The sequence below is a fragment of the Saccharomycopsis crataegensis genome, assembly GCF_037102585.1.
Source record: "Saccharomycopsis crataegensis DNA, jcf7180000000084, whole genome shotgun sequence".
Classification (NCBI taxonomy): Eukaryota; Fungi; Ascomycota; class Saccharomycetes; order Ascoideales; family Saccharomycopsidaceae; genus Saccharomycopsis; species Saccharomycopsis crataegensis.
The window spans coordinates 4,083,967-4,106,046 of NW_027043829.1; the positions used below are offsets into that span (position 1 = coordinate 4,083,967).

The following is a 22,080-nucleotide window of genomic DNA, read 5'->3' on the forward strand; positions in this document are numbered from 1 at the left end:
TTTTTTTTTTTTTTTTCCCTCTCGTTAATTTATCATTAACGACCAACAGTTGTCATTGTAAGAAAGTATTTGGGCCACTGATAATTAGGAGCAACGCTTTTTTCTTTTTGGGGTTGTGTGTGTATGGTAATTTGGGCACGGTTTCTTGAATCTGTTTGTTTTTATTCAGTTCTGCTTTGGTGTTTTGTCTTTTTTTCTTTCTTGTTTCTTATAGTTGGCTCTCGGTAGCGTTTTTCTTACATCTTTCAATTTTCGACGTGTGTGCTTTGTCACTTTATACCAACACCGGAATTCCCAATAAAAGACGATAAGAAATCACAAAAATATTGCTAGTAACTATCCCACTTTCAGGAAAAACTGGAAAAGGAGCCACATTTTATCTTTCTTAATCCTTTCTCGTTCTACATTCATTCTATTCCAATCTGTGCTGAAGTTTTAACGTCATCATCTGAAGATTGGTTATATTACTACCTGTTTGCAAGCCAATCAAAGATTTCTATCATCACACAGTTAGGTCTTTATTATATTAAATATCAGTATGACAGTAATGGAATACCCAATGGACTTATCAAATCATCAAATAACAATAACCAATCTTCCGGAAATCTTGACGGAGATTTTCCCTGATTGGATCAAGGACAAGATCACTGTTAAACCGGTTTCTGGCGGCATCACTAATATGTTAGTAAAATGTGTGCATAATCAAAAGGATATAGTACTAGCAAGAAGCTATGGTAATAATACAAATCTCATAATAGATCGGGTCAACGAATTCAATAACCACTTGATGTTGAATAAGTTAGACTTGGCTCCAAAGATTTATGCCAAATTATCTAATGGAATAATTTATGGGTATTTATCTGGAAGAAGTCTAACATCGGAAGAACTATCCAAAGATTATTTGTTTCCTTTAATAAGTCAGAAGTTGGGTTATTGGCATACGATGATTAGTAAAGAAAGCAGCAAACTTGAGAACGATTTATGGAAAACTATAGATGATTGGATAAAGATTGCCCCAAACTTTGACGATATGGAACAGGTTGTTAGGGAAAATGTCAATGGATATAGTAGCGTCAAAGAAAGTTTGAGACAAGAATTATGTTGGCTAAAGGAAAATTTGAATGGTAAAAGTAAATTGGTGAAATCTCATTGTGATTTACTAAGTGGGAATATTGTTATACCTCCGAAGATGGACAAAATTTTGCAGCACAATGAGGAGACAAACCTGAAAAAAAATTTGATATCACAATGCTTTTCTCCAGAAAGTCTTTTTTTAAATAGCGAGGTGTACAATGTGTCATTACCGAAGCCTTGTGAAAACCCAATATTCTTCATTGATTACGAATACATGTTATGTGCTCCACGAGGGTACGATATTGCCAATCATTTGGCAGAATGGCAAGGGTTTGATTGCGATAAGCTGAGGATTTTACAACCAAAAAGATCGAACCATGAACTTCGAAGATGGTGTTTTGCGTACATTGTTGGTATGGGTGATTACAATGAATCGGCCATCGAGAAGCAGATTGATGGATTGATCGACGAAATTTATTTTTATTTCGGGGTGCCTGCTTTTTATTGGGGGATTTGGTCTGCCATTCAAAATGAGATATCCACAATAGATTTTGATTATGGAAACTATGGGGTGAATAGATTACAAGAATACTTTGAATGGAAAAAGCAGTTAGTGGAGAAGTTAAAAAATTGCAGTGAATAAACTATATGTCTAGTTCAAGAACAAAAAAGAAAAAAAAAAAAAAAAAAAGAACAAAGCGAAAGGAGTTGTCGTTGGCTTAATATTACACTATTTTTTTTCCCATTTTTTTTTTTAATTTTTTGCATTGGTAAAAGATCATCTGATGGAACCACAATCTTCCCTCCATGTTAATGATTAATTCCTTATCCATTCCATTAGTTATTGTCATTATTATTATTTTACTGTCACCATTTCTTTTGCCCCTTATTATTTGGATGCTTTTCGCTTTTTTGTTATTTTTTCCCGTTTTTCCCTTTGCCTCATCATTTTCAGAGAAATCGGCTCTGACCATAATACCTACCTTCTTAATTGATTTATGTACTTGTATATTTATATACCTACTATCCTTGAGAATGCTCTCATTGCCTAATGTATAGAAAATCCTGAAAAAGCATTTACATGTATGTAGTGATCAAATCTCTACTATAGCCCCTCTTTCTAACAGGAGGTTAAAATTGAACCATTTAATATTTTTAATGTTTAGTTAAACTTAAAATTTTACAGTTGAAATATTAGATCAACAGATAAGCATAACCATTGTTGCTCAAAGCTAGTCATAAAAGAAGCTAGTAACAAAGATTTAGTAATCTTGATCATTTGAATAAAATCGTTAGTCAAACCAATACTTCATGTATCAACACTCTACAAAATAAATAGATAAATAAATAAATAAGGCCATCTGAGTAAAGATATCTTCACATTAAAAAAGATATAGATGTAGAAGGTGTATTACTATGGGGAGCAGATCACCCTTTGTTTTTCATATTACCTTCACCTCTATGATGAGCATCTTTGAACTCATCCCATTCTCTAGCTTTGTATAACTTTTCATCACTATCATCTTCATCACTATCTTCACTCTCACTATTTTGTTCTCCAGTAATGGTTTCGGTTTTGATCCCTCCTCTTTTAATTTCTTCTTCAATGTACTCTTCCACCGACATGGTTGGCATGACTTGTCCGTAGCCAAACACTTTTTTCTTGATTTGATCTTTGGATGATACAAACGTGAACGGTTGAAGGACTTTCCCCTCTGGAGAAATAAGCTCTGATGGTTTGCGGAACTCAACTCTCTCGGTATACCCGTAATCGTTTTCTTGGGAAAGTAATTTTTTATCCGCGGAGGATCCGTTAGGAGCAGCAGCAGAAGAAGAAGGAGGAGGAAGGGGAATTTCTTGGATTCTTTCCGGAGGACGGTTTGCCAAAACTTCTAGTTCCATATTCAACATTTCCAAATGACTGAAAGATTTTAAAGAGAATAACCGTAATTTGTTCAAATACAATTCTCGGAGGGTATCTTCATCGATGGCATTTTCGTCTTCTTCTTCACCATTCACGAATTTCGGATACCTTTGTTCAAATGTTTTTAATTGTTCATTGATGAGCTTCTCGAGTTTGAAATTTTGAATTTTCTCTTCTCTTCGTAAAGCTGGATCATTAGGTCTCAATTCCGATAATTTTGGTTGATAGTGGTCTTGGAAATGCCCCAATTTTTTCAGCTGGAACTCATTCAAAATATTGTAATTTTGAAGATGTGCTAGGAAATCAATCAAGAATTGTACTGATTTTTTCAAATTACGAATCTTGAAATCATAATTAATTCTTCTATTCTGACTCTCTTCATCTCCAACGTAATCCAATTTTTTCGACACCAATTCTCCCAAATAATACTCTACCGCAAGAAATTTGATATCTTTGGTATTTATATCCTCTACTGTCTCATTATCCGAAAATATCCCCAATTGGTATACTTGATTTTTTATTTTGAGCAACTTATTGAGTAATTGAACTAATTCGTGTTGATATTCTTTGGAATCCTGACGTTTTCCAGATAAGGTGAGCAATTCAATTGATCGAACGGTCTTCTTGAATTGATCGTTGATCGTGATGGGTTGTTCTGATGATGACATTTTAAAGGGAAAGTTTTGGCACTTTGTTCCACTTATATTCTATTTCACCTTAAAAAAAAATGATATATTCTAATTGTATGTAATACATATACAAATAATAGACAACTCTAGGACTGAATTTCCAATAGCCAAAAATTTCGTTATGAATAAGTTTCATATTACGGGGCCTCCTAACCTAAGCAGCACGGCTTTTATGGCTTGGTTACTTGCATGTATAAGACAGAACGGATTTCGAAATATAGCGATAGGAACAATTTATTAAAAAAAAAAAAAACTAAGAAAGAAAATACAAACTTTTATCATCTATATTCATTTAGCATTACCTTCACTGAATGAAATAACAGCCCAATTACCACTGCTACACCATAATCCCCCGATTTCGCCGGTAGATTTGTGCCATTCTTCAGACAATTTCTCATCCAAACCTCGAGGCAACCCAACACAGACATCGGCTTTACAAGTTCTCAAACTCACAATCTTCAAACCATTGGAGGACAATGCCCCGATGGCATTTACGAAAGGCGTGGTCTTGTCCCATTTTCTATCGGCAGTGGTTTTACGGTAATTCAAGTCCCCTTTAATGAAGATCAAGTCAGATTTGATCAAATCACCATAAAGAGACGATGCCAATTGAGAAGCATCGCCACCATCAATGTGCCAATAATCAAGGTCAATGGTCCAGAACTCTGAATCAGTGAGCTTGATGTTTCCTTGTTTTATGTAAGTTTCAAGCTTGCTATGGATGAATTGTAATGCGGCGCCCGATTCTGGGAAAAATGATTGATCAACAAGATCATCCAAAAGAATGTCGATATCCTTGATCATAGTATCACTGACCATCCAAGGACGGGTCTTACAGTGAATAACCACGGTTTCGGTGATTTGAGCATCGAGCAAGAACAACGAGAAAATAAGATCTGTAAAAGTTTCAAACCCAGAGTTGTCTAAGACAAAATCCATTCTTTTGGCATGGGTTCTACCTTGATCGAGTTTGACCAAATAGTCCCAGACCTGGTTAGTATCATTGGAAATGATGTTTTTTTCCGCCTCGATACGTTTTTCAGCAGTTTGACCAGCGTGGACTTCGTCTTGGGATTTGTTAGCCAATAAGGATAAATCAATCTTGTTACCCCAGAGACAGACATCGATGAATTCTTTGAACAACGATTTCAAAGCTTGATCATTGAGTTTTTCGCCACTGGAAAAACTTTCTTGGTGCAAGCTTTGGTATCTTTTAGCGAGTTCGTAAACTGCAGGAGCAGTGGATTGGAAACTTTTTTGCTTTTTATCTTCGAAAATATCAAAATCCTTCCAAGATGGTTGTAGCTTGATCAATGCATCGATTCTTCTATACAAGTAACACTCGGTAAATAACCATGGGGCAGTCAACCAGGTCAATTTCTCACCTTCAGTTGCGAATTTTGCCAAGGAATCATTGAAAGATTGTAAATTTGGAATGAGGGTGATGATCTCCGGAGGGAAGTCTGTCAATTTATCACCATTTGCCATATTTTTGATGAGAGAATTGAAACCGTCAATGATTTGGTCTGCTTGGGAGGCATCGTATTTTTGATCTTTGGAAAGTGCTAGTTTGATATCATCAATACAATCGTTCAAGATCTTTGGCCATCTTTCACGACAAGTTTCAAAGGCAAAGGATTCTTTATCGTCGTTATGATAGAAATCCGGGAAGCTTGATGAAACCATAGTGGAAGGATTTATTTGTAATTTATGAAAAAGAAATGAGCGATGTATTGTAATCAATAAGCAAAGCAGCGAGCAGCGAGCACAGGAAATACAATTCTATTGGTTAAATATACTTGTTTGTTATTGATCGATGGAAACGACGTGGTGTGGTGTGTGGGGGAGACGTTTTTATATCGAATTCCGGGGGAACAGAAATTGTAAAAAGGGTTCGGCCCGGAGTCCTTGCAAGACACCCCCTGCCAGATGGGCGGGTGTGTGTGTGTAGCTCTGTAGTGCGCAATGGAAAAAAAATTGTTAAGGAAAAAAAAAAAAAAAAATAAGCTAATATTACAATAGGAATACAATTGTTGTCAATCATTACAACATACGTGATTTATCATCTGTATCTAATTGCCTGTTAGGATATTATATGCAATAATACACAAAAATACTAAATACGGAAAATGTCATATCTTGCCCCCTTCCAAGATCAAAGAGTTTCCATAATTACCACCGATGGCCGGTTCTTCATTGGGTTACTAAAGTTCTTTGATTTGAGTACCAATGTCGTACTCCAAGACACAAAAGAGATAATAATTAAAGATATACAGGATGAAGAAGACCAGACGCAGGTGATTGATTTGGGAGTGTATTTAATCAGGGGTGATTGTATGGTTTGTTGTGGATTGAATGATGAGCAATTGGAAAATCAGATAGATTGGATGACGGTAAGTAGCTGTTGTTTTTTGTTTTTATTCTATAGTCACTGCTATTTGATTTACTAACGATATTTATAGGTTGAAGGTGAGCCGCTTAAAACTACAAAAAACAAAATATGAACTTGTGGCAAGTATCCACTGTTGTAGAAAAATTTTATCATCATAATCTACAAAACTATTCCATTTGAATCATCAAACAACCCATTATTATTCCCTAGCGATACAGAGGAAGAAGAAAATTAAGAGGGGGAAAAGTTGTAACATACGCATCTCATTTCATTCAGTTCTATCCAAAAGTTATTTAATAATTAATTAATTTTGCAAATTTTTCAAGTATTGTTTCTCCTCTCCAATGCCACAAGTTGTAGGAATTCCTACTCCATACATTTTGACAGCCAACTCCAACAAATAATCGATGGCTTCATTATAAACCTTGGCCTTCCATACGTCTTCACCCCACACGTAAATCCCGTGTCTTCTCACCAAAACCGCGGTTGTTCCTGGGTATTTTTTGATGGCCTCTTGCAATGCCCCAGTTAAATCCTCTTCGAATGGGGTGTTTTCAATGATTGGAATGATCAATTCGTCGTGGAAATCCATGTACCCGATCTTCTTGCCTTCAGAATTGAATTTTGGTAAAGCTTTGATCTGTTCAATGTTGCTGATCCTGAATTCTGCTCCATGTAACAATGACACCATGACTGCTGCCTGGGAATGGGTGTGGATACAACTTCCAGCGTCCCTAAGATTATACGATGACAAGAACAACGGAGTGCAGGCGCTTGGTTTCAAGCCTTGTGGCACCCGAACGTACTGATCTTGGTGGTCAAAGTGCTTTACAAAGATGTTTTCTGGGAGCATTCTTTCTTTTTGAACTCCTGATGGGGCCAAATAGATGAGGTTGTTTGGTTTATCACGAATAGAGATACCACCACCAGTACCGGTAACCCAACCATTGGTATAAAAGTTTTTGCAAAGCGAACAAATCAAGTTTGCTGGATGGTCAGGGTCGGCTGAGATGACCAAGTGTTCATTTTTGTTGGCTCCAATCATTTTGATTTGTAATAATATATAATATAGAAATTCACAATAGTAATTATTAGTGTAAGCACTGATGATTCAATCTCCCCCACGAAAGAGCGAGAGATTGTGAAGAGGAAAAAAAAAAAAAAAAAGAAGAGCCAAAAAGCCTTGCACCCACACACCCACACATACAACAAAACGTTTTTCCTCTTTTCACAGCGGTGATCGCCATATGGATGTTTTGTTTGATGATGACTACGATTTGATGATATAAATAATATTGGTATTGGTAGTGATATTGATAAAATACAAACGCTAAAATATACTATAAAAGCAAAGCATTAAATGTGGACAAACAAGCAAAGAATGAATTCTAGAAAAGAAGAGGAAAAAACATGGAAAAAAAATGGAAAAAAAATGGAAAAAAAAAATTCAAAACCCTCCGGCGCTAATTAAACTAGGCAACTGGGGATTTACAAGTGAAAGAAGAAGTCTTACCTTTAGCAAAGGCATCCTTCAAGGATTCAGCAGAAGCATAGATACCCAAAGCAGCGGTAGCCAAAGAAGCCAAGAACAATACCAAGTGGATGGTGTTCCAGAACCATCTTTGCTTGTAACCTCTAGCCCATCTACTGAAGTTGTTCCAGCCATCGACTCTGTGGGTAATTTTGTTGACATGGTCGTATTCACCATCACCAAGCAAGGCACCAATTTGGATGTCAAGACCAAGTTGCATGAAGAATGGGAAAGTGTAGGTGAATTGCAAGATACAGACGGCACCAATCAAGGAGACAAGGGAGGAGAAATTTGGAATAGCAGCAGCGAAGACAAAGGCAACAGCCCAGTAAACACAAACAAAAATACTCCAGATGTATCTACCGTACTTGGAAACCAATGGTGGGAAATTCAAGAATCTTTGGAAAACACAAACGTAAAGACACTTGATACCAACATTACCGTAAAGACCTGCAGCAATCAAGGCAGAAACCAAATTGATGACGTTAGTGGTAGTTTGCCAGCCATAGTTGGAAATACCTTGATTAGCTGGGTTAGATACAAATTGACCTTGGTAATGGTAAACAACCATGGCAAAGATCAAGTAACAAGAGAAAATGAAAGCTTGAGCGCAAGCCATACCTTTCCAGAAATCAAATGGACGCTTCATTTCAGCCATGAATTCGACGAAAACCATGGCACCACCATAAGAGTAAACAATATTCATGCAAGCATTCAATTGGTTGGTGAACATACCGTTGGAACCACTAATGACAATTTGTTTGACGATTGGGCCGATTGGGTCACCATTGACGGCAGCAGCATAATCTGGTGGGAAAGCTCTGGCACACGCCATGGTGGCAATGATAACGAAAACGTTCATCCAGATAGCAGAGTTAGCCAAGAAACCGAATTTAGCCAAAGATCTAATTTGACCAACAATGGCACCGGCAATAGCCCAAACAAAAATCAAAATGGTGTAACAACCCTTACCCTTAGCAATTTGGGACAAACCTTGACCATTACCCAAAATAATGACGGCGACAGAACAGAACAATTGCAAGGCTTGGAAGAAATCGATAAAGTAACGAGTGTTACGGCCAAACACTCTACCGAAGACATCACCATAGTTTCTCAATGGGTACTTGATGGAGTCCAACTTCAAGAAAGTAGACCAAAGCAAGGCACCACAGTAGGCAGCACAAATACCGAACAAAAAGTACAACAAAGCCCCTGGGACGTAACCCAATTCAGAAATGGCGTAAGGAGCAGATGTAGGACCCAAGATATCGGTGGTAATCAAATAGAAGACAGACCCCCAAGAGGCAGTTCTGACCATTCTGTTGGCATTTTCCATAGAAGTGTAAATTGGTTCACTGACAAGATCATGTTGTTCCTTCTCCTTGTCAGAAGAGCTATCTTTTTCGCTAACTTGGGCGTTTTCGCCGGCAATATTTTTAGGAGCTTTACCCAAGACCTTGGTTCTGATCACTTCAAACAATGGAATGGTGGCGGCGGCTTCACCGTAACTTGGAGAGTTTTCCAATTCTCTTTGAAGCTTAGCGTGGTGCAAGAATTCTTCAAGAGGAACGTCGAAGAACTCGTTGAACTGTTCATCGTCGATTTCAAAGTTTTCTAAAGCATTGGCGTTAGTGGAGATAGCGGCTGAAGCAGCACTCTTGACGGCAGCAAGTTTTGACATTGTTTTTTTTTTTGCAGTTGTCTTTGAAGAAAAGAGAATTTGATACTGCTAAACTGTTGAAGCAAAGGGAGATCTTCAGCGATTTATATACCAAGTATCTGATACGTAAAAAAAGAAAAGAAGACGTCCCCAAAAAGAAACTTGCAGGTAAAAAAAAAAAAAAAAGAAAAAACGGTGGATGATTGTTCAAAATTATCTTTGTGCATTGCAGCGGATTAGCATTATCTAAGAACTACGGCACTGGGCACTTACTCCAAACTAGGTAAGAGAGGATATGTCCATATAACAAAATATCATCGACACACAAAGCTTAAATTCAAAACAAAAGAAAAAAAAAATAGCACCACCCGAATGATATGAGATATCTTTGATAATCAAAACAACATTGTTGACTAGCATCCTGGTCCAGTACGAGTATTATTCTATTAGACATCTTACCAGGTATACGTGACAAAAAAAAAAGCAACGGAAGAGATCATGCTGTAATTTGAAAGACAAGAAAACATAAAAATTTGGACATGAGAAAAGCCGTGGGAAATTTTGTCATCTTTAATCTGCTTTTCCTCTTGGCGGACTGCATTAGCGGAACAGTTAATGACTTAAATACTTGTATGATATACACACTGACTAGGAACAACGAACTTTCAAATGTATGGATATCTTTCAGGGATCTATCATCTCTGGTACGGATGTTGAAGGATTTGCTGCAGATATTAGATTTTGGCCATTAATGTTGGGTGTCTTATTATATACGTAATATTACTCGCACAATCCATATTCACTTCTCCTACCGTCGTCGGTAAGTTATTGTGAGTGAGTGGGTGGGGTGGTAATTGATAAGCAACGCCGCTGAGTGCAACATGCATCTTGGGATTTTTTTTACCCTTTTTTTTTCCTTTAATGCGCTTTCCGCCCAGTGAAAAAAATTTTCTTCAATTTTTCGTCCAGCAACCAAATAGTGCTCCGATACAGGCATATTGCTGGATCTCGTGGTGGTCTTCAGACCATTTATTTTGTACCTTGGAATGAAGCGCTGCCATGATGCTATTAGTACTTCCACTATTTAGCTTTTAGAAAAGGAAGGGAATAATCCACCTAACTTGCTTACCCCATGGAGTGAGTGGGGGAGTGAACAAACAGATCGGCAGTCCTCAAAATAATAGCAGTTTGCCACAGCACGTGATGATGAACACCGGCGGCGGCTTTAATGCACATAAAAATGAGTTGACGTGTGTGTCCATCGCTCTCGCTAAAGTAGGGAGGGAGGCCGTGTCTGATACATTACCGAGAATTTGGAGAGATGGTGTGTGGCTACGATTGTTGCAATAATATAATGAGCAGCGATATAGATGAGGAGGATAAGGGAAAAAGGAAAGGAAAGGAATGGCATTATCACACAGTAGCATGTTGTGATGATACCATGTCATATCATATCGCTTGATTATTAAGTGATGGGGAATGTCGTATTCATTCTTGTCTGCCACTGTTTCTGTCCAGAAAGCAGCAATATTGGAGCTAGCCATCCGCGGCGATATTTCGGTATTGCAGAATTAGATAGCGTATTTCAATTAGTACATCGCCTATAATTTCTAATGCTAATCAGAAGGTTCCCCCTAAAACACCACAAACCATCGTCACTACTAATTCATTCATGACAGTTATTGTTTGATAATCGACCCTTATAATTATGAAGCTGTCATTCAAATTTCAAGATCAAAAAAAAATATAAATGTACCATAAATATTGACGTAGTGGCCCAAGTTGCAATGCTTTCTTGGACATTGGCACAGAACTTTCTTTTGGCATATTATACTTTATCCGTTCGCTAGGAATAGTGCAAGGATCATAAACACACAGCGTTTCTACAAAGTTCTCTTTTTGATTGTTGGAAAAAAAAGATTTACAACTCACCCAAGATCCATAGTGTTACAGCAGTGTATCCTCTATTCTCATATACATGTATTTATAACATTTATAATATATACAACTTATTTAATATGTTGTGTTGTGTATATATGACGTCCTTAGTTGGGTGCCTCAGAGTGTGTCACCCTACATACTCAAAAAGGCTAACCATGGGGAAAAAGGGGAGAATTATGAGATTCAGCACATCAACTACTATATAATATATTATCTACTATAGTTATCATCAACATAATAGAAAGTTCTAAACAATATTTCTGCTTCAAAGTAACAAAAAAAAACAAAAAACTCTGATCTGATTTCCTGAAACAGTTAGTTGTCACCTTTCCCCATGGGTACCAACAAACAAAGCTACAACCCAGATGACTTGTTTGCAATTGATAAATCCCATGATATACCCACTTATGAGCTAGACTATTTTTCTTATGATCAAAAACCAGCTTTTGAAAAGCTATCTGATCCAAATATCGTGGTTAATTCGCCTCAAGATGATCCAAACAACATAGCAAGGCTTTTTGATTACGCCAACGATCTGATGGCACAAGAATCACCAAGCATGAAAAGTGGTGCAATCAATCCATTCAGCAATAACGATACTTACTCAATGGACTATGAAACTCTTGCCCAAGAATCACAGTATACCCGGAGATCTAGTCTCAGAAACTCTATTTCAGCATCGCTTAATCGTCTCCCCAAAAGTTCATCTTTGTTAAGCAAACTCAAATTCCAACAAGGGGTTTCCAAATCTTTCTACATTTTCATAGCCATTTCGATTATTTCGTCAATTTTAATTTTGCCACTCCAAATCTTTCTAATCGTCAACACTTTGCACCCCAGTTCGTTCAATGGTAATACTCGTGTTGTATATTTCACCGGCATGGCATTAGCCGTTTGCTCAAGTCTTTTGATTTTCTCTAGAGTCTATCAAGTCTTCATCACCTTAACCGCGCTCATTACGAAAAACACTATCCAAGCTTTATATTTACTAATTTACATGGCTCTTATATTCGTTAGTTCGGCAAATTACATGTTGCATTTTCCCAAAACTTTGTCGGACCTCAACCCTGAAGGTGATCATATCATCACCAAATTCGCCACTTATTGGATTATTGCATTTTCGGCATTGGCATTGGTCACTCAATTTCTATTGTTCTGGTTTTCTTTGAGGAAAGAATTGTCGTGGCAACGTTTCAGATCTTTGAGTAGTTCGATATCTACAAGAACTACCGTCCTTGCAATTCAAAATTATAAGGCATTGATCATCTTGAATGGGTTTTTCATTATTTACGATTTAGTGATTTCTATGAATTTCCCGTACCATGCAATGCAAAAAAGATGGGATACATTCAGTAGATTCGCAATTTTTTTCATTGTCTTGACACCAATGGTATTAACTTACCTTTACTTCATAAGCTCAAAGAGATCGATCGCTTCGATGGTTTTTGGGATGGTTTATATGTTATTGATGTTCATATTTTCTGTGATTTCTAGTTATTCCTTCAATACGTTTGCCCCTTTTCTTTATACTGATCCTGGGGTATCGGGTGATAATGTTTCCTCTTCTGAGTATTATTCTGACATGATATATCCTTTTCGAGGATGGTTCTCAGTATTTCATTACGCCTTATTGGGGTTTAATTTCCTGGTATCGATATACTTGGTGAAAATGTTTTATGAAGAAAATGCGGTCAGCACCCAAAGTACTGACAAAAATGGAATTTGGAATGATATCAAAAGCTTTTTTAGGATCAACAACGAATTTTCCCTGGGAAATATTTTGAATTCCCAATATTTCGTCCAAATCAAATCTCAAACAACCTTATCAAATGGTAGTGCCGCCAATATCAAAGCCCAAATCTTCAAGATTTTCAAGATGAATGTTTTGATAGTGGTGGTGGCAGCAATTCTTGGAGTTTCTTTCACAACTTACACGTTTAAAATTAATGAAGAATTTTTTTTCCCCTGGTTTTTGGCGTCGCTTATTTCCATCACTGCGTTGCTTAGCTTTTCTATATGGAGTTTTTGCCAGTGGCGGAGATCAATGAAGTCAGACGATCCCATCATTGCTGCCTCAAGGGCCGCAGCGGCTAAATACTTATTACTTTTATCTATTCCCGTATCGTTTGTGTTGTTGAATGGATCGTTATATCATGCATTTTTCGTTGCCAATTTGTGCCTCTACTATGGATTTGATGGGCTTTTCTTCATTTATTCGGTTCCCCAATCAAATGAGCATTTATCATATTATTATAATGTCACCGTCGCAAAGAAGTTTTATCCTGAAGACACTGCTTTGATTCAGGAGCAAGAAGAGGCACAAGAACTATTTGACAATACAATATATTATCCATTGTTACGTTCCTTAAACATCAATCACTCAGTAGCCACAGGGGTGGTGATATCAATGTGTGTGGTAGCATTAATACTGATGGTGAGCCAAGCAGTCATGTACGCTCGAGTTGGGTACTTAATAAAACAATTCGAAATATCAAGGTCTTCCAAACAACAAGATGACCCAGAAATTGAAGATGACACCGAGGCCGATAAACTTTTCTCAAGCAACGGTGACCAGGACCCTTTTATTGATCCTAAGGAAAACGATAAAACTAATCTCTTCACCAATGATAGCAACATGGCCCGCAGCAATACACCAGAGTCATTATCTACCGTATCGCGATTGTATTTTAAGCTCCGAGCTCTAATGTATTTTAACTTGTACCTCATGGTGGTAACGATGCTTCTATTTACTACTTTCCCTTACAATTATTATAATGTGTATATAGGCACTGTGGTAGAGGATACAACCCCCACGTTTGGGGCAGTTGGAGGTCTTCATGCCGCTTATTTTTTCTTGATGGTTACTTATCTTTGCGTTGTCGCTTATGTTAAATCAAGACGCGTCCGCGATGCTGCTGGAAACCAGCATAATGATGGGCTTCTCCAACTCATTAAGCTTACAGGGCTCGTTATTTCCTGTGCCAGTATCGTTTGGATACCTATGATATGTTACGAATTCTCACAGGTATTCATAGTATTCAACTATGTCTTTGATTCATATGATATGGTTGATTTCTTCTATGCATTAATGGCGGCATTGGTATTGGAAATTATATGCTTTTTGGCGTCGGGAGTATTAGGGGGTTTCTTGTGGTGGAAAGTTAGAAAAGAAAGAAAAAGGTATGAAAAACAATGAAGGAGATGTAATTTTCGGTTGCCAACTCAAAGAATCCCTAAATCTAGAGGTAACATTTGCAAAATTCTAATATTGTTGTTGACAATATTAATTAGTGGCGATTAACTTTACTATAGATTCTGACCAACTTTTCCATCTATTCTTTATTCCTCACACACTGATGACCAAATTCTTATGCAAGCAGTTATCCTTACGACTCATGAAGAATTGAGATTTTTCGACATTTCATTTTATTCTTTTATTTCTTCCTGTTCTTTACTATCTTAGAAAATGCAGAAGCTCAAAGTTTATAACACTTTCGGCATTTCTCCACTTCTTATTCCATATTCGTTTTATTTTGTATCTTCTTAAAAAATTATTTCATTTTGTTTATTTTGCCCTTGTATTGCAAATATGCAGCTTTCTGCTTATGAACCGCCAGCATGAGATTACCATCATTTTAAAATATACACTTACCATTGCTAGAGCTGTTGATCAATATCCTTTTTAATAGAAATTGCCAGAATGATATTCACATTTAAATTTATTTAAACGGGGAAACTTTTACCCTCGATTCCGTATCTGATGTTCCAATGGTTCGCAGGTGGTTCTTTGGTACAGTGAGTCCATGTCATGCATCATTTGTGTTTGTGTCACCAAGTTTTCCAACCTCTATATACACTCATGAATTGGCTTCTATTGTAGTAACATTCAAAAATTAAAAGACACAAAATCAGTTCCGATATTCAGCAACTTATTTTTTTTCTCTTTTTTTTTTTTTCCTGATGATAAAGATCCCCTTCTTTCTTATATTCCTTGTGGTTCATGTACTAGCACTCGCGCCTCCAGCATGTTTCTTTGGTTGTCTTTACACCATTGCCACTTGGTGTCCCCAAGGATTCAGGAATCTAACTTTTTTGTGCGGTAATAATAACCATATCGTAAAATGTTTCCAAGATTCTTGCAGTGATGATTATTTCGTGGAAGCAAGAGATCATTTTTGGGGAACTTGTTGGGAACATGAAATTGATATTGAGAAGGTGATCAACAAGACCACTATTAAAAATAGAAATTCGAGCCAGTATGAGGGAAACTCAAGTCTCAATAATACTTATTATTTGAATGATGGTGCTGATAAAGAGCTATCAAGCGACTCCCCGCAATACAGATCTTCAAAAAGGCCATCATCGCCAAAAAAACAGTGAGAATGGGGAAATAAACTCTAGATCCAGAGAGCATCATCTTAGAAAATACATCCCACGGAGATTTCATAGAAAATCACTTCCAGGTTCAAATAACTTTGATGAAAGATTTCATATTTCAGAATACTCCGATAGACTCAAGAATAGCTTAAATAGAAAGTTAGATTCTATTAACAAAAGAATAAAAAATATTTATAAGCACCATGATTATGATTCTGATACTTTTATTGAGGAAATTGGAATCGGTATCGAAGAGGATGTTAAATCGCCAGCTGGGGTTTTCGATGAGTTTTTGGATAAGGATTTAGCGTTAATCTTAGATGAGCCTGAAGAATTGATGTCAAATGATTATGAGGATGAGGACATAACTCATAGTTTTGATGAATTACATTCCAAATAACAGTTTCTGAAATTCTGGCCACCATATATTCCATATACGCTATTTATCAACTGAATTCAAATAAAAAATTTGTAATGACATATTCATGTAAGCAGATATAATAAGAAATTGGTCAAGTTTTTGCTTCTTGGCTTCACAAAAAACTCTTCATTACAATACTAAAATCGTTCATTTCTTGTGCCTGCAAAAATAAAATGAAAATGGATGTCCTTTAGTCACCTTAGAATATTGCTATCATCTACAACATTTGATAATTTAAGGATATTACCTTTCATGACCAATTTGCTTCTTTTGTTTTGATTTCATTTCTTATTGTGTCTATTTCCTTTCCTTTCGATTTTGTTCTTGTAGAAAAGAAACAGTAAGGAAAGATAAAGCAGGATTTTGATTTTTGCAGTACAAAACCCCATCAGTGTGCTGTTTTTTTAAAAAATCAACAAAACATTAGAAAATGTTTTCTATTTATAAGGATTCCAATAGTAACCAAATAAATAAATAAATAACCAAAAATAAATATCCCGTGCTTATCAGAATAAAAATGGCTACTATAATAAATTTAGAGGTTTTGAATACTAAACAGTTGCAAAATACTCAGAATTTCAATCATAAAAACGAAAATAAATTCGAATCCCAACCAGATTATCATTCTAAAGAAAAGCTTAAGGGGACTAATACACTATTCTGCCTCCAGCCTAGGGGCAGATCACCCGCGGAACCTCTCTGTGAATCCCTTGCAACCACCTCCCCTTTGCCAATAAATGAAAAATGCTGTGAGCTGCTCAAAGAAAGTCACAGTGGTAGTGGAAGGAGGTCAACCTATGTTTGGCACTCGTTGCCTCCTTCGCTGTTGCACAAATCCAATAAATGGATTCCTTCTTCCGAAGATGCATTCAGCTTGGCGAATATTGATGATGGTAATGATTGCTATTATGAGGACGAAGAAGAGCATTTTGAATTTCCAAAAGAAGCTACAGTATCGGCGACTCTGGGGTGTTCTAGTTCAATAGTTACAGAAAAAGACGATTCCCCATCAAGTCTTGCAGCAGGTATCAGAAGTAATGATACCAAGAATATTCCCAAAATTTTTCTTACAAAGGAGCCATTATATGGCAAATAAATTTTGGTCGTTAATAAAGTGTTTCATAGGAGTAGGAATCGATATTTCTTTATTGCATAGTGGACAATAAATATTTAGACCCTAATGTAAATCTAATAGAGAGGAAGGACATTGATTATAAGCATCATGATGTTGTGCAGGCTCAAAACCGCACAATTTTTTAGTTGTAAGACACAGTCAATGAAGTTGAGGTATATCGCTAATATCCGCCAGCATTTACTCAATCAATAAAGAGATCATAGACATATTCTATATAACCAGTGTCTTGTAATATAAATTCTTATTTGCCTTTTTTTCATCATCAAAATGGAAGATTTTGAACATTGGCAATTTCCAGTGGATTCCAAGAACACAAAAGTTTTGCTACAAGATCCTTCAACCTCCACTGATAACAAAGAGAAATCTTTACCTTCTGTGCCGAAAGAATACCCCAGCTTCTTGAAAGACTTCCCCCAATGGACTACAGCACGTACCAGAGTAAATGAGAATCTCAACAATATCAAATGCTGGGAAGAATTGATGAAATGTACCGAGAATTTCTTGATGATCAAACCACTAAATGACAACTTCAAAAAAGTCATTCATAGTACTTTCAATGAATTATTGACCCGTTTCCCTTTGTTTTTTGGGTACTGGAAGAAATTTGTCTCAATAGAATTTCAACTTAATGGATTAGATGCGTCGATCAGTATATTATCGCGGAGTTTGGATAGTTTTCCTAACTCCATTGAATTGTGGATAGACTATGCCTCGATTTTGATCACCAATAATAACTTGAATGACGAGGAGAGCGTGGAGAAGTTAAGGGCGGTATTTCGTAGAGGTATCACTAAAGTGGGTTGGCAATTTTTGTCACATCCGTTCTGGGATAAGTATATCTCTTTTGAGACAAATTTGAAGTTGAACAATGGAACATACGATAAGAATTGTCGTTTATACAAGATATATTCTCAAGTGATTAAAATCCCGTTACATCAATATTCCAGATACCTAACAGAGTTCAATGAGTTACGGAAAAATTTTACTAGTGACCAACTTTTGGAAATTGACGAGGAATTGAAAATTGCAATTAAGGAATCTACAAAGGACAAAAGAACGGCAATAAATGAATATTTTGCACTGATCTTCAGTATTACTTCTCAAGGTGTTGCTGCTCGATGGAAGTATGAAAGCAAGTTCAAACCAAACTACTTCAATTTAGTACCGTTGCAACATGCAAGTTTAGAAATTTTTCAACAATATTTAAAGTTCGAAGAATTAAATGGCACAAAGCAACAAATAATCACACTTTATGAGAGAGTATTGGTTCCCGCTGCATTTTATGAGAAGTTTTGGATCATGTATATACGGTGGTTGACCACCAATCACGCAGATGATAAAGAAAAGATCAATGAGGTCTATAACAGAGCCATCAACATCTTTTTACCATTATCAAAAAATCATGTACGATTCAGCTATCTATTTTATTTGGAAAAAATTGGAGAGTATGACGAGCTTAATAGTACTTTCTTGATCTTCATTAATTTTTTCAGCCAGTCTCCAGAGTTGAAATCGGCAATTTTCACAAAATTTTTGAATTTTTTGAGAAGATCAATGTCATATGAAGATTATATAAATGATATGAATATTGTATTGAAAAAATATTTCAAAGGGAATTTCCCATCTTCTACATCAAACACCGAGGAAACAAAAAGTTCAAACTTCAAAAAGTTGACATATATACTTGACGATTCATTAGTTTGCGTGATGATCAACAGTTATATCAATTCGCTTTGGTTGTTCAATAACAAACATTACAATAAATCACAGGTACTTGGAATATTTGTTGAACTTTCCATAAAAGAACTATTAAGGTCTAACGAAGAATTCTGGGTCAATTATTTTAATTTCACTAAGGCTATTCAAAACTATGGAGCGATGAAGAAAATGATACATTTATTACGAACCACGGGCCGGTTATCTCCACAGTTCATCAATGATTTGTCAAATCTTTATATTGATTACTTTCAACTGAATATCAAGAAAATTGCCCTTGACGTGAAGCTACCATCGACAATGGAAGTCCATAAAGAAATTTTTGAAATGAAGCAGGATATTCAAAGTCCAATTGCTTTCCAAAAATCTCATAAATTAAGAATCTCATCAACTGAAGGAAATAAATCTACTACCACTGATCAGTTTGATAAGGTTTTGCACAGACTGAACGGCAATATTGGATTTGAAGTCGATGAGAGGCCATTGGTCTCTAACCAGTTGCCGATATATGAGAATTTGATTGACACTCCAAACTTGCCAACATTTAAAAATGTCGAAAAGGCTTCACTTATAGCTAACCAGATTGGAAGTTAATCACCGAGTTCACCTATGATGAATAAATAAGATGATTTTTTTTTTTTATTTTTTTTTGCTTTTCTGTAATCGTTTTGCTGTTCGTTTGAAAAGCGGACTAAATAAGATAAAAAAGAATGTCAAAGAGAGTGATAAATATTAGGCAAATTGGAAAGGAGGGGAGAATATGTATATGTACGATGGCACCAACCACTAAATGCTGTCACTTTGTCTTCCAATAATCTGCAACCCCTTTCTAATGTTTACGCTACCATTGCATCTATTACAACCAAATACTTCCATGATTTTTAACTGTGGTGCGGCATCATTCAATATTTTAACCACCCTATTGTCGACAGCCCTCACGAAACCACAATCAATGGTAGTTAATAATGGTAGCCCAATTTTCTTAATGGCATTGAAAACTTCAAAAGTTAAGTCACCAATTGAATTGATATCAAGTTGGATCAAAGAACCACTCAGATGATGAATCATGGCAACGAGCGCGTCATCACCTAAACAAACACATTTTTGAAGATCAAGGCTCATTAAACCAGCGTTAGAATCCCATTTGGTGAATAATTCTTGGAATCCGGAATTGGTGATTTGGTCAAGATATTTCAATGAAAGTTTCTTTAGTTCTAAACAATTAGCTTTGATTCCTTTCACGAGGAAATCATCGGTCAACGCACTGCAACCATCAAGTACAAGGGTTTCAAGTTGCGGACCTACGGTATCAAGAATCTGGATTACCGAATCATTGGTGACTAAACCCTCATTTGTTGGGAAACTGATTTCCAAGTGTCGAAGCGTAGAAATTTGCGAAATTTTACCGTAGGAAGTTGGGCTAATCACTCCGTCAAGGCGCGAAAGAGTTAACAGTTCTAGAACTTGGCAATTACTGACCAAGTAATCAATTGATTTGTCCGTAAATCGGTAGCTATTTTTGATAGTGAAAGATTTCAATTGCTTTCCAAACTTTTCAAAAAACTTTTTCCACATATCGTCAAATATTAAGAAAGATCCATTCAAATGAAGAGACGTAAGGTTATCTAAACGATCAATATAATAATCAAATACATTATCATTCAATCGGGCGGCAAATTGCAAGGATAAATTGGAGAGATTAGGACAATAAGCAGCAATTTTTTTGAGAGAATCGGCATTGAGTTTCGAGCAATCGAAAAGCTCGAGGTCTTTGATTTCTGGATTCAAAAATAACTGCAAAGAAGCATCTGACAACAAGCGATTTTTGCAAAGAATTTGACAAATCTTCAGCAAGTTAACTGTACCAATGTCACCGAATTGTTCGACGTCATCGATATATTTGATGATCAATTTCACGCAAAGATCTTGCAAAGATGGGAATTTCAATTCTTGTTTATCAAGTAATGCTTCAGCAACTTTCTTTCTTCTTTTCCTAGCTTTCAAAGCTTTTTCACGTTTTAATTTTTCCTTCTCCAACGCTTCTTGAGCACAGTCTTTACAAAGATAGCCAATAATAATTCCATCGATATCCTTCACTTTACGAGAAAACGCGGTGATCTTAAACGACACTGGACACTCATAACATTTGATTTCCATTCCCGGAGCAAGCGTCATCTTTTTTTTATTTGAAGAAAAAGATATTGGGGTGCTTGATGAGTTAGAAGCAGCAGCTTGGCTGTCATCATTATCATCATCATCACTATCAGTATAATCCGATTCATTCTGTTTAGCAAGTCTTCTTTTTCTTCTTGCGGCTATCCTTATTTGTAATTCCTCATCCTCTTTTTCGTCTTGATCCTGTACTGCTGACGATATTTCTGGAGCAGCTCCATCTAGAGGATGTTCTTCAGTATCCCCCTCTTCTTCTTCCTGATTTTCATCGTCGTTATCAGGGTTTTGTTCTGCCAATTCTTGACGTCTTCTAATCAAATCATCATTGATTCCATGCTCTCTGAGAAAACCTGTAAGCGCACTAGTCGGTCCTCTAATATGACTTTCACCGGTAATGGTATTTGCTGGAGCTCTTCTTCTGTAGGACATTGTTGGGGGTTGATCTTACAAATACCTAAAACATGTCATCTCATCGCCATATTTTACTAGGTGAATTTTTGGGCAGGATTGAAAAATCAACATCCTTGTGATAACTACATAATTATGCATACAGTTGTATTCATCGGCTGCAGCCGAACACCAACTAACTAACGAGTAAAGCACCCACACACCAGACAGGAAACACCCCTTTCTGCTCTGTTGGGTGGTGCACCCCCACACATTACATCATTTTTTTTTCTTCACCCACCACATCAGCATTGGTTACCCGTGCCACTTCCCAGTCGCCTATCAAATCCCAAATGTCCAAGGAAGATCTTTTTTGAGGCGGAGTGCTGCTAAAACGGGCAAAAAAGAAAGACAAGAATCACACACCATTAGGGATGAAACTTTTTACCACCTGAAAGTCTTGATAACTACCTTCCTTTAATCATTTTCCCCTCATTATATAAAACTTGCTAGATCTTCCCTCTTTCTCCATTCGAGATTAGCCTGTATCAAGACCCACCTGTCTCCAAATATTATCCCTACCTCTGCTTTTTTTTCCACATTTTTTTTTTCTTCCTTCCTTCTTTCTTTTGCTGCTACTCTACATAAGTGCGTGGCATTC

The 22,080-nt window shown here is 36.6% G+C and overlaps 11 protein-coding genes across 11 annotated transcripts; 6 read left to right on the forward strand and 5 right to left on the reverse strand. All coding sequences in view use genetic code 12, as the record gives it.

Moving 5' to 3' along the window:
* Positions 1 to 538: 538 nt before the first annotated feature.
* Positions 539 to 1,717, forward strand: DASC09_047230 (uncharacterized protein; the record flags this gene model as incomplete). The annotated part of the gene is made up of 1 exon (XM_064998322.1): positions 539 to 1,717. The coding sequence occupies one exon, from the start codon at positions 539 to 541 to the stop codon at positions 1,715 to 1,717; it is 1,179 nt and encodes a 392-aa protein (XP_064854394.1).
* A 785-nt stretch (positions 1,718 to 2,502) lies between these two features.
* On the reverse strand, positions 2,503 to 3,666 carry TAP42 (Tap42p; the record flags this gene model as incomplete). Its single annotated transcript, XM_064998323.1, has 1 exon — positions 2,503 to 3,666. The coding sequence occupies one exon, from the start codon at positions 3,664 to 3,666 to the stop codon at positions 2,503 to 2,505; it is 1,164 nt and encodes a 387-aa protein (XP_064854395.1).
* Positions 3,667 to 3,975: 309 nt separating this feature from the next.
* Positions 3,976 to 5,373, reverse strand: DASC09_047250 (putative methyltransferase; the record flags this gene model as incomplete). Its single annotated transcript, XM_064998324.1, has 1 exon — positions 3,976 to 5,373. The coding sequence occupies one exon, from the start codon at positions 5,371 to 5,373 to the stop codon at positions 3,976 to 3,978; it is 1,398 nt and encodes a 465-aa protein (XP_064854396.1).
* Positions 5,374 to 5,816: 443 nt separating this feature from the next.
* Positions 5,817 to 6,191, forward strand: DASC09_047260 (U6 snRNA-associated Sm-like protein LSm8; the record flags this gene model as incomplete). Its single annotated transcript, XM_064998325.1, has 2 exons — positions 5,817 to 6,080; positions 6,150 to 6,191. 2 exons carry the CDS (start codon positions 5,817 to 5,819, stop codon positions 6,189 to 6,191), a joined length of 306 nt encoding a protein of 101 aa, XP_064854397.1.
* A 192-nt stretch (positions 6,192 to 6,383) lies between these two features.
* Positions 6,384 to 7,124, reverse strand: MDE1 (methylthioribulose 1-phosphate dehydratase MDE1; the record flags this gene model as incomplete). Its single annotated transcript, XM_064998326.1, has 1 exon — positions 6,384 to 7,124. The coding sequence occupies one exon, from the start codon at positions 7,122 to 7,124 to the stop codon at positions 6,384 to 6,386; it is 741 nt and encodes a 246-aa protein (XP_064854398.1).
* Positions 7,125 to 7,551: 427 nt separating this feature from the next.
* On the reverse strand, positions 7,552 to 9,291 carry DASC09_047280 (uncharacterized protein; the record flags this gene model as incomplete). Its single annotated transcript, XM_064998327.1, has 1 exon — positions 7,552 to 9,291. One exon carries the CDS (start codon positions 9,289 to 9,291, stop codon positions 7,552 to 7,554), a length of 1,740 nt encoding a protein of 579 aa, XP_064854399.1.
* Positions 9,292 to 11,545: 2,254 nt separating this feature from the next.
* DASC09_047290 (uncharacterized protein) lies at positions 11,546 to 14,407 on the forward strand (the record flags this gene model as incomplete). The annotated part of the gene is made up of 1 exon (XM_064998328.1): positions 11,546 to 14,407. The coding sequence occupies one exon, from the start codon at positions 11,546 to 11,548 to the stop codon at positions 14,405 to 14,407; it is 2,862 nt and encodes a 953-aa protein (XP_064854400.1).
* Positions 14,408 to 15,508: 1,101 nt separating this feature from the next.
* DASC09_047300 (uncharacterized protein) lies at positions 15,509 to 15,988 on the forward strand (the record flags this gene model as incomplete). The annotated part of the gene is made up of 1 exon (XM_064998329.1): positions 15,509 to 15,988. The coding sequence occupies one exon, from the start codon at positions 15,509 to 15,511 to the stop codon at positions 15,986 to 15,988; it is 480 nt and encodes a 159-aa protein (XP_064854401.1).
* Positions 15,989 to 16,526: 538 nt separating this feature from the next.
* On the forward strand, positions 16,527 to 17,105 carry DASC09_047310 (uncharacterized protein; the record flags this gene model as incomplete). The annotated part of the gene is made up of 1 exon (XM_064998330.1): positions 16,527 to 17,105. One exon carries the CDS (start codon positions 16,527 to 16,529, stop codon positions 17,103 to 17,105), a length of 579 nt encoding a protein of 192 aa, XP_064854402.1.
* Positions 17,106 to 17,411: 306 nt separating this feature from the next.
* PRP39 (Prp39p) lies at positions 17,412 to 19,454 on the forward strand (the record flags this gene model as incomplete). The annotated part of the gene is made up of 1 exon (XM_064998331.1): positions 17,412 to 19,454. One exon carries the CDS (start codon positions 17,412 to 17,414, stop codon positions 19,452 to 19,454), a length of 2,043 nt encoding a protein of 680 aa, XP_064854403.1.
* Positions 19,455 to 19,646: 192 nt separating this feature from the next.
* Positions 19,647 to 21,461, reverse strand: RAD7 (UV-damaged DNA-binding protein RAD7; the record flags this gene model as incomplete). Its single annotated transcript, XM_064998332.1, has 1 exon — positions 19,647 to 21,461. The coding sequence occupies one exon, from the start codon at positions 21,459 to 21,461 to the stop codon at positions 19,647 to 19,649; it is 1,815 nt and encodes a 604-aa protein (XP_064854404.1).
* Between the last annotated feature and the right edge of the window lie 619 nt (positions 21,462 to 22,080).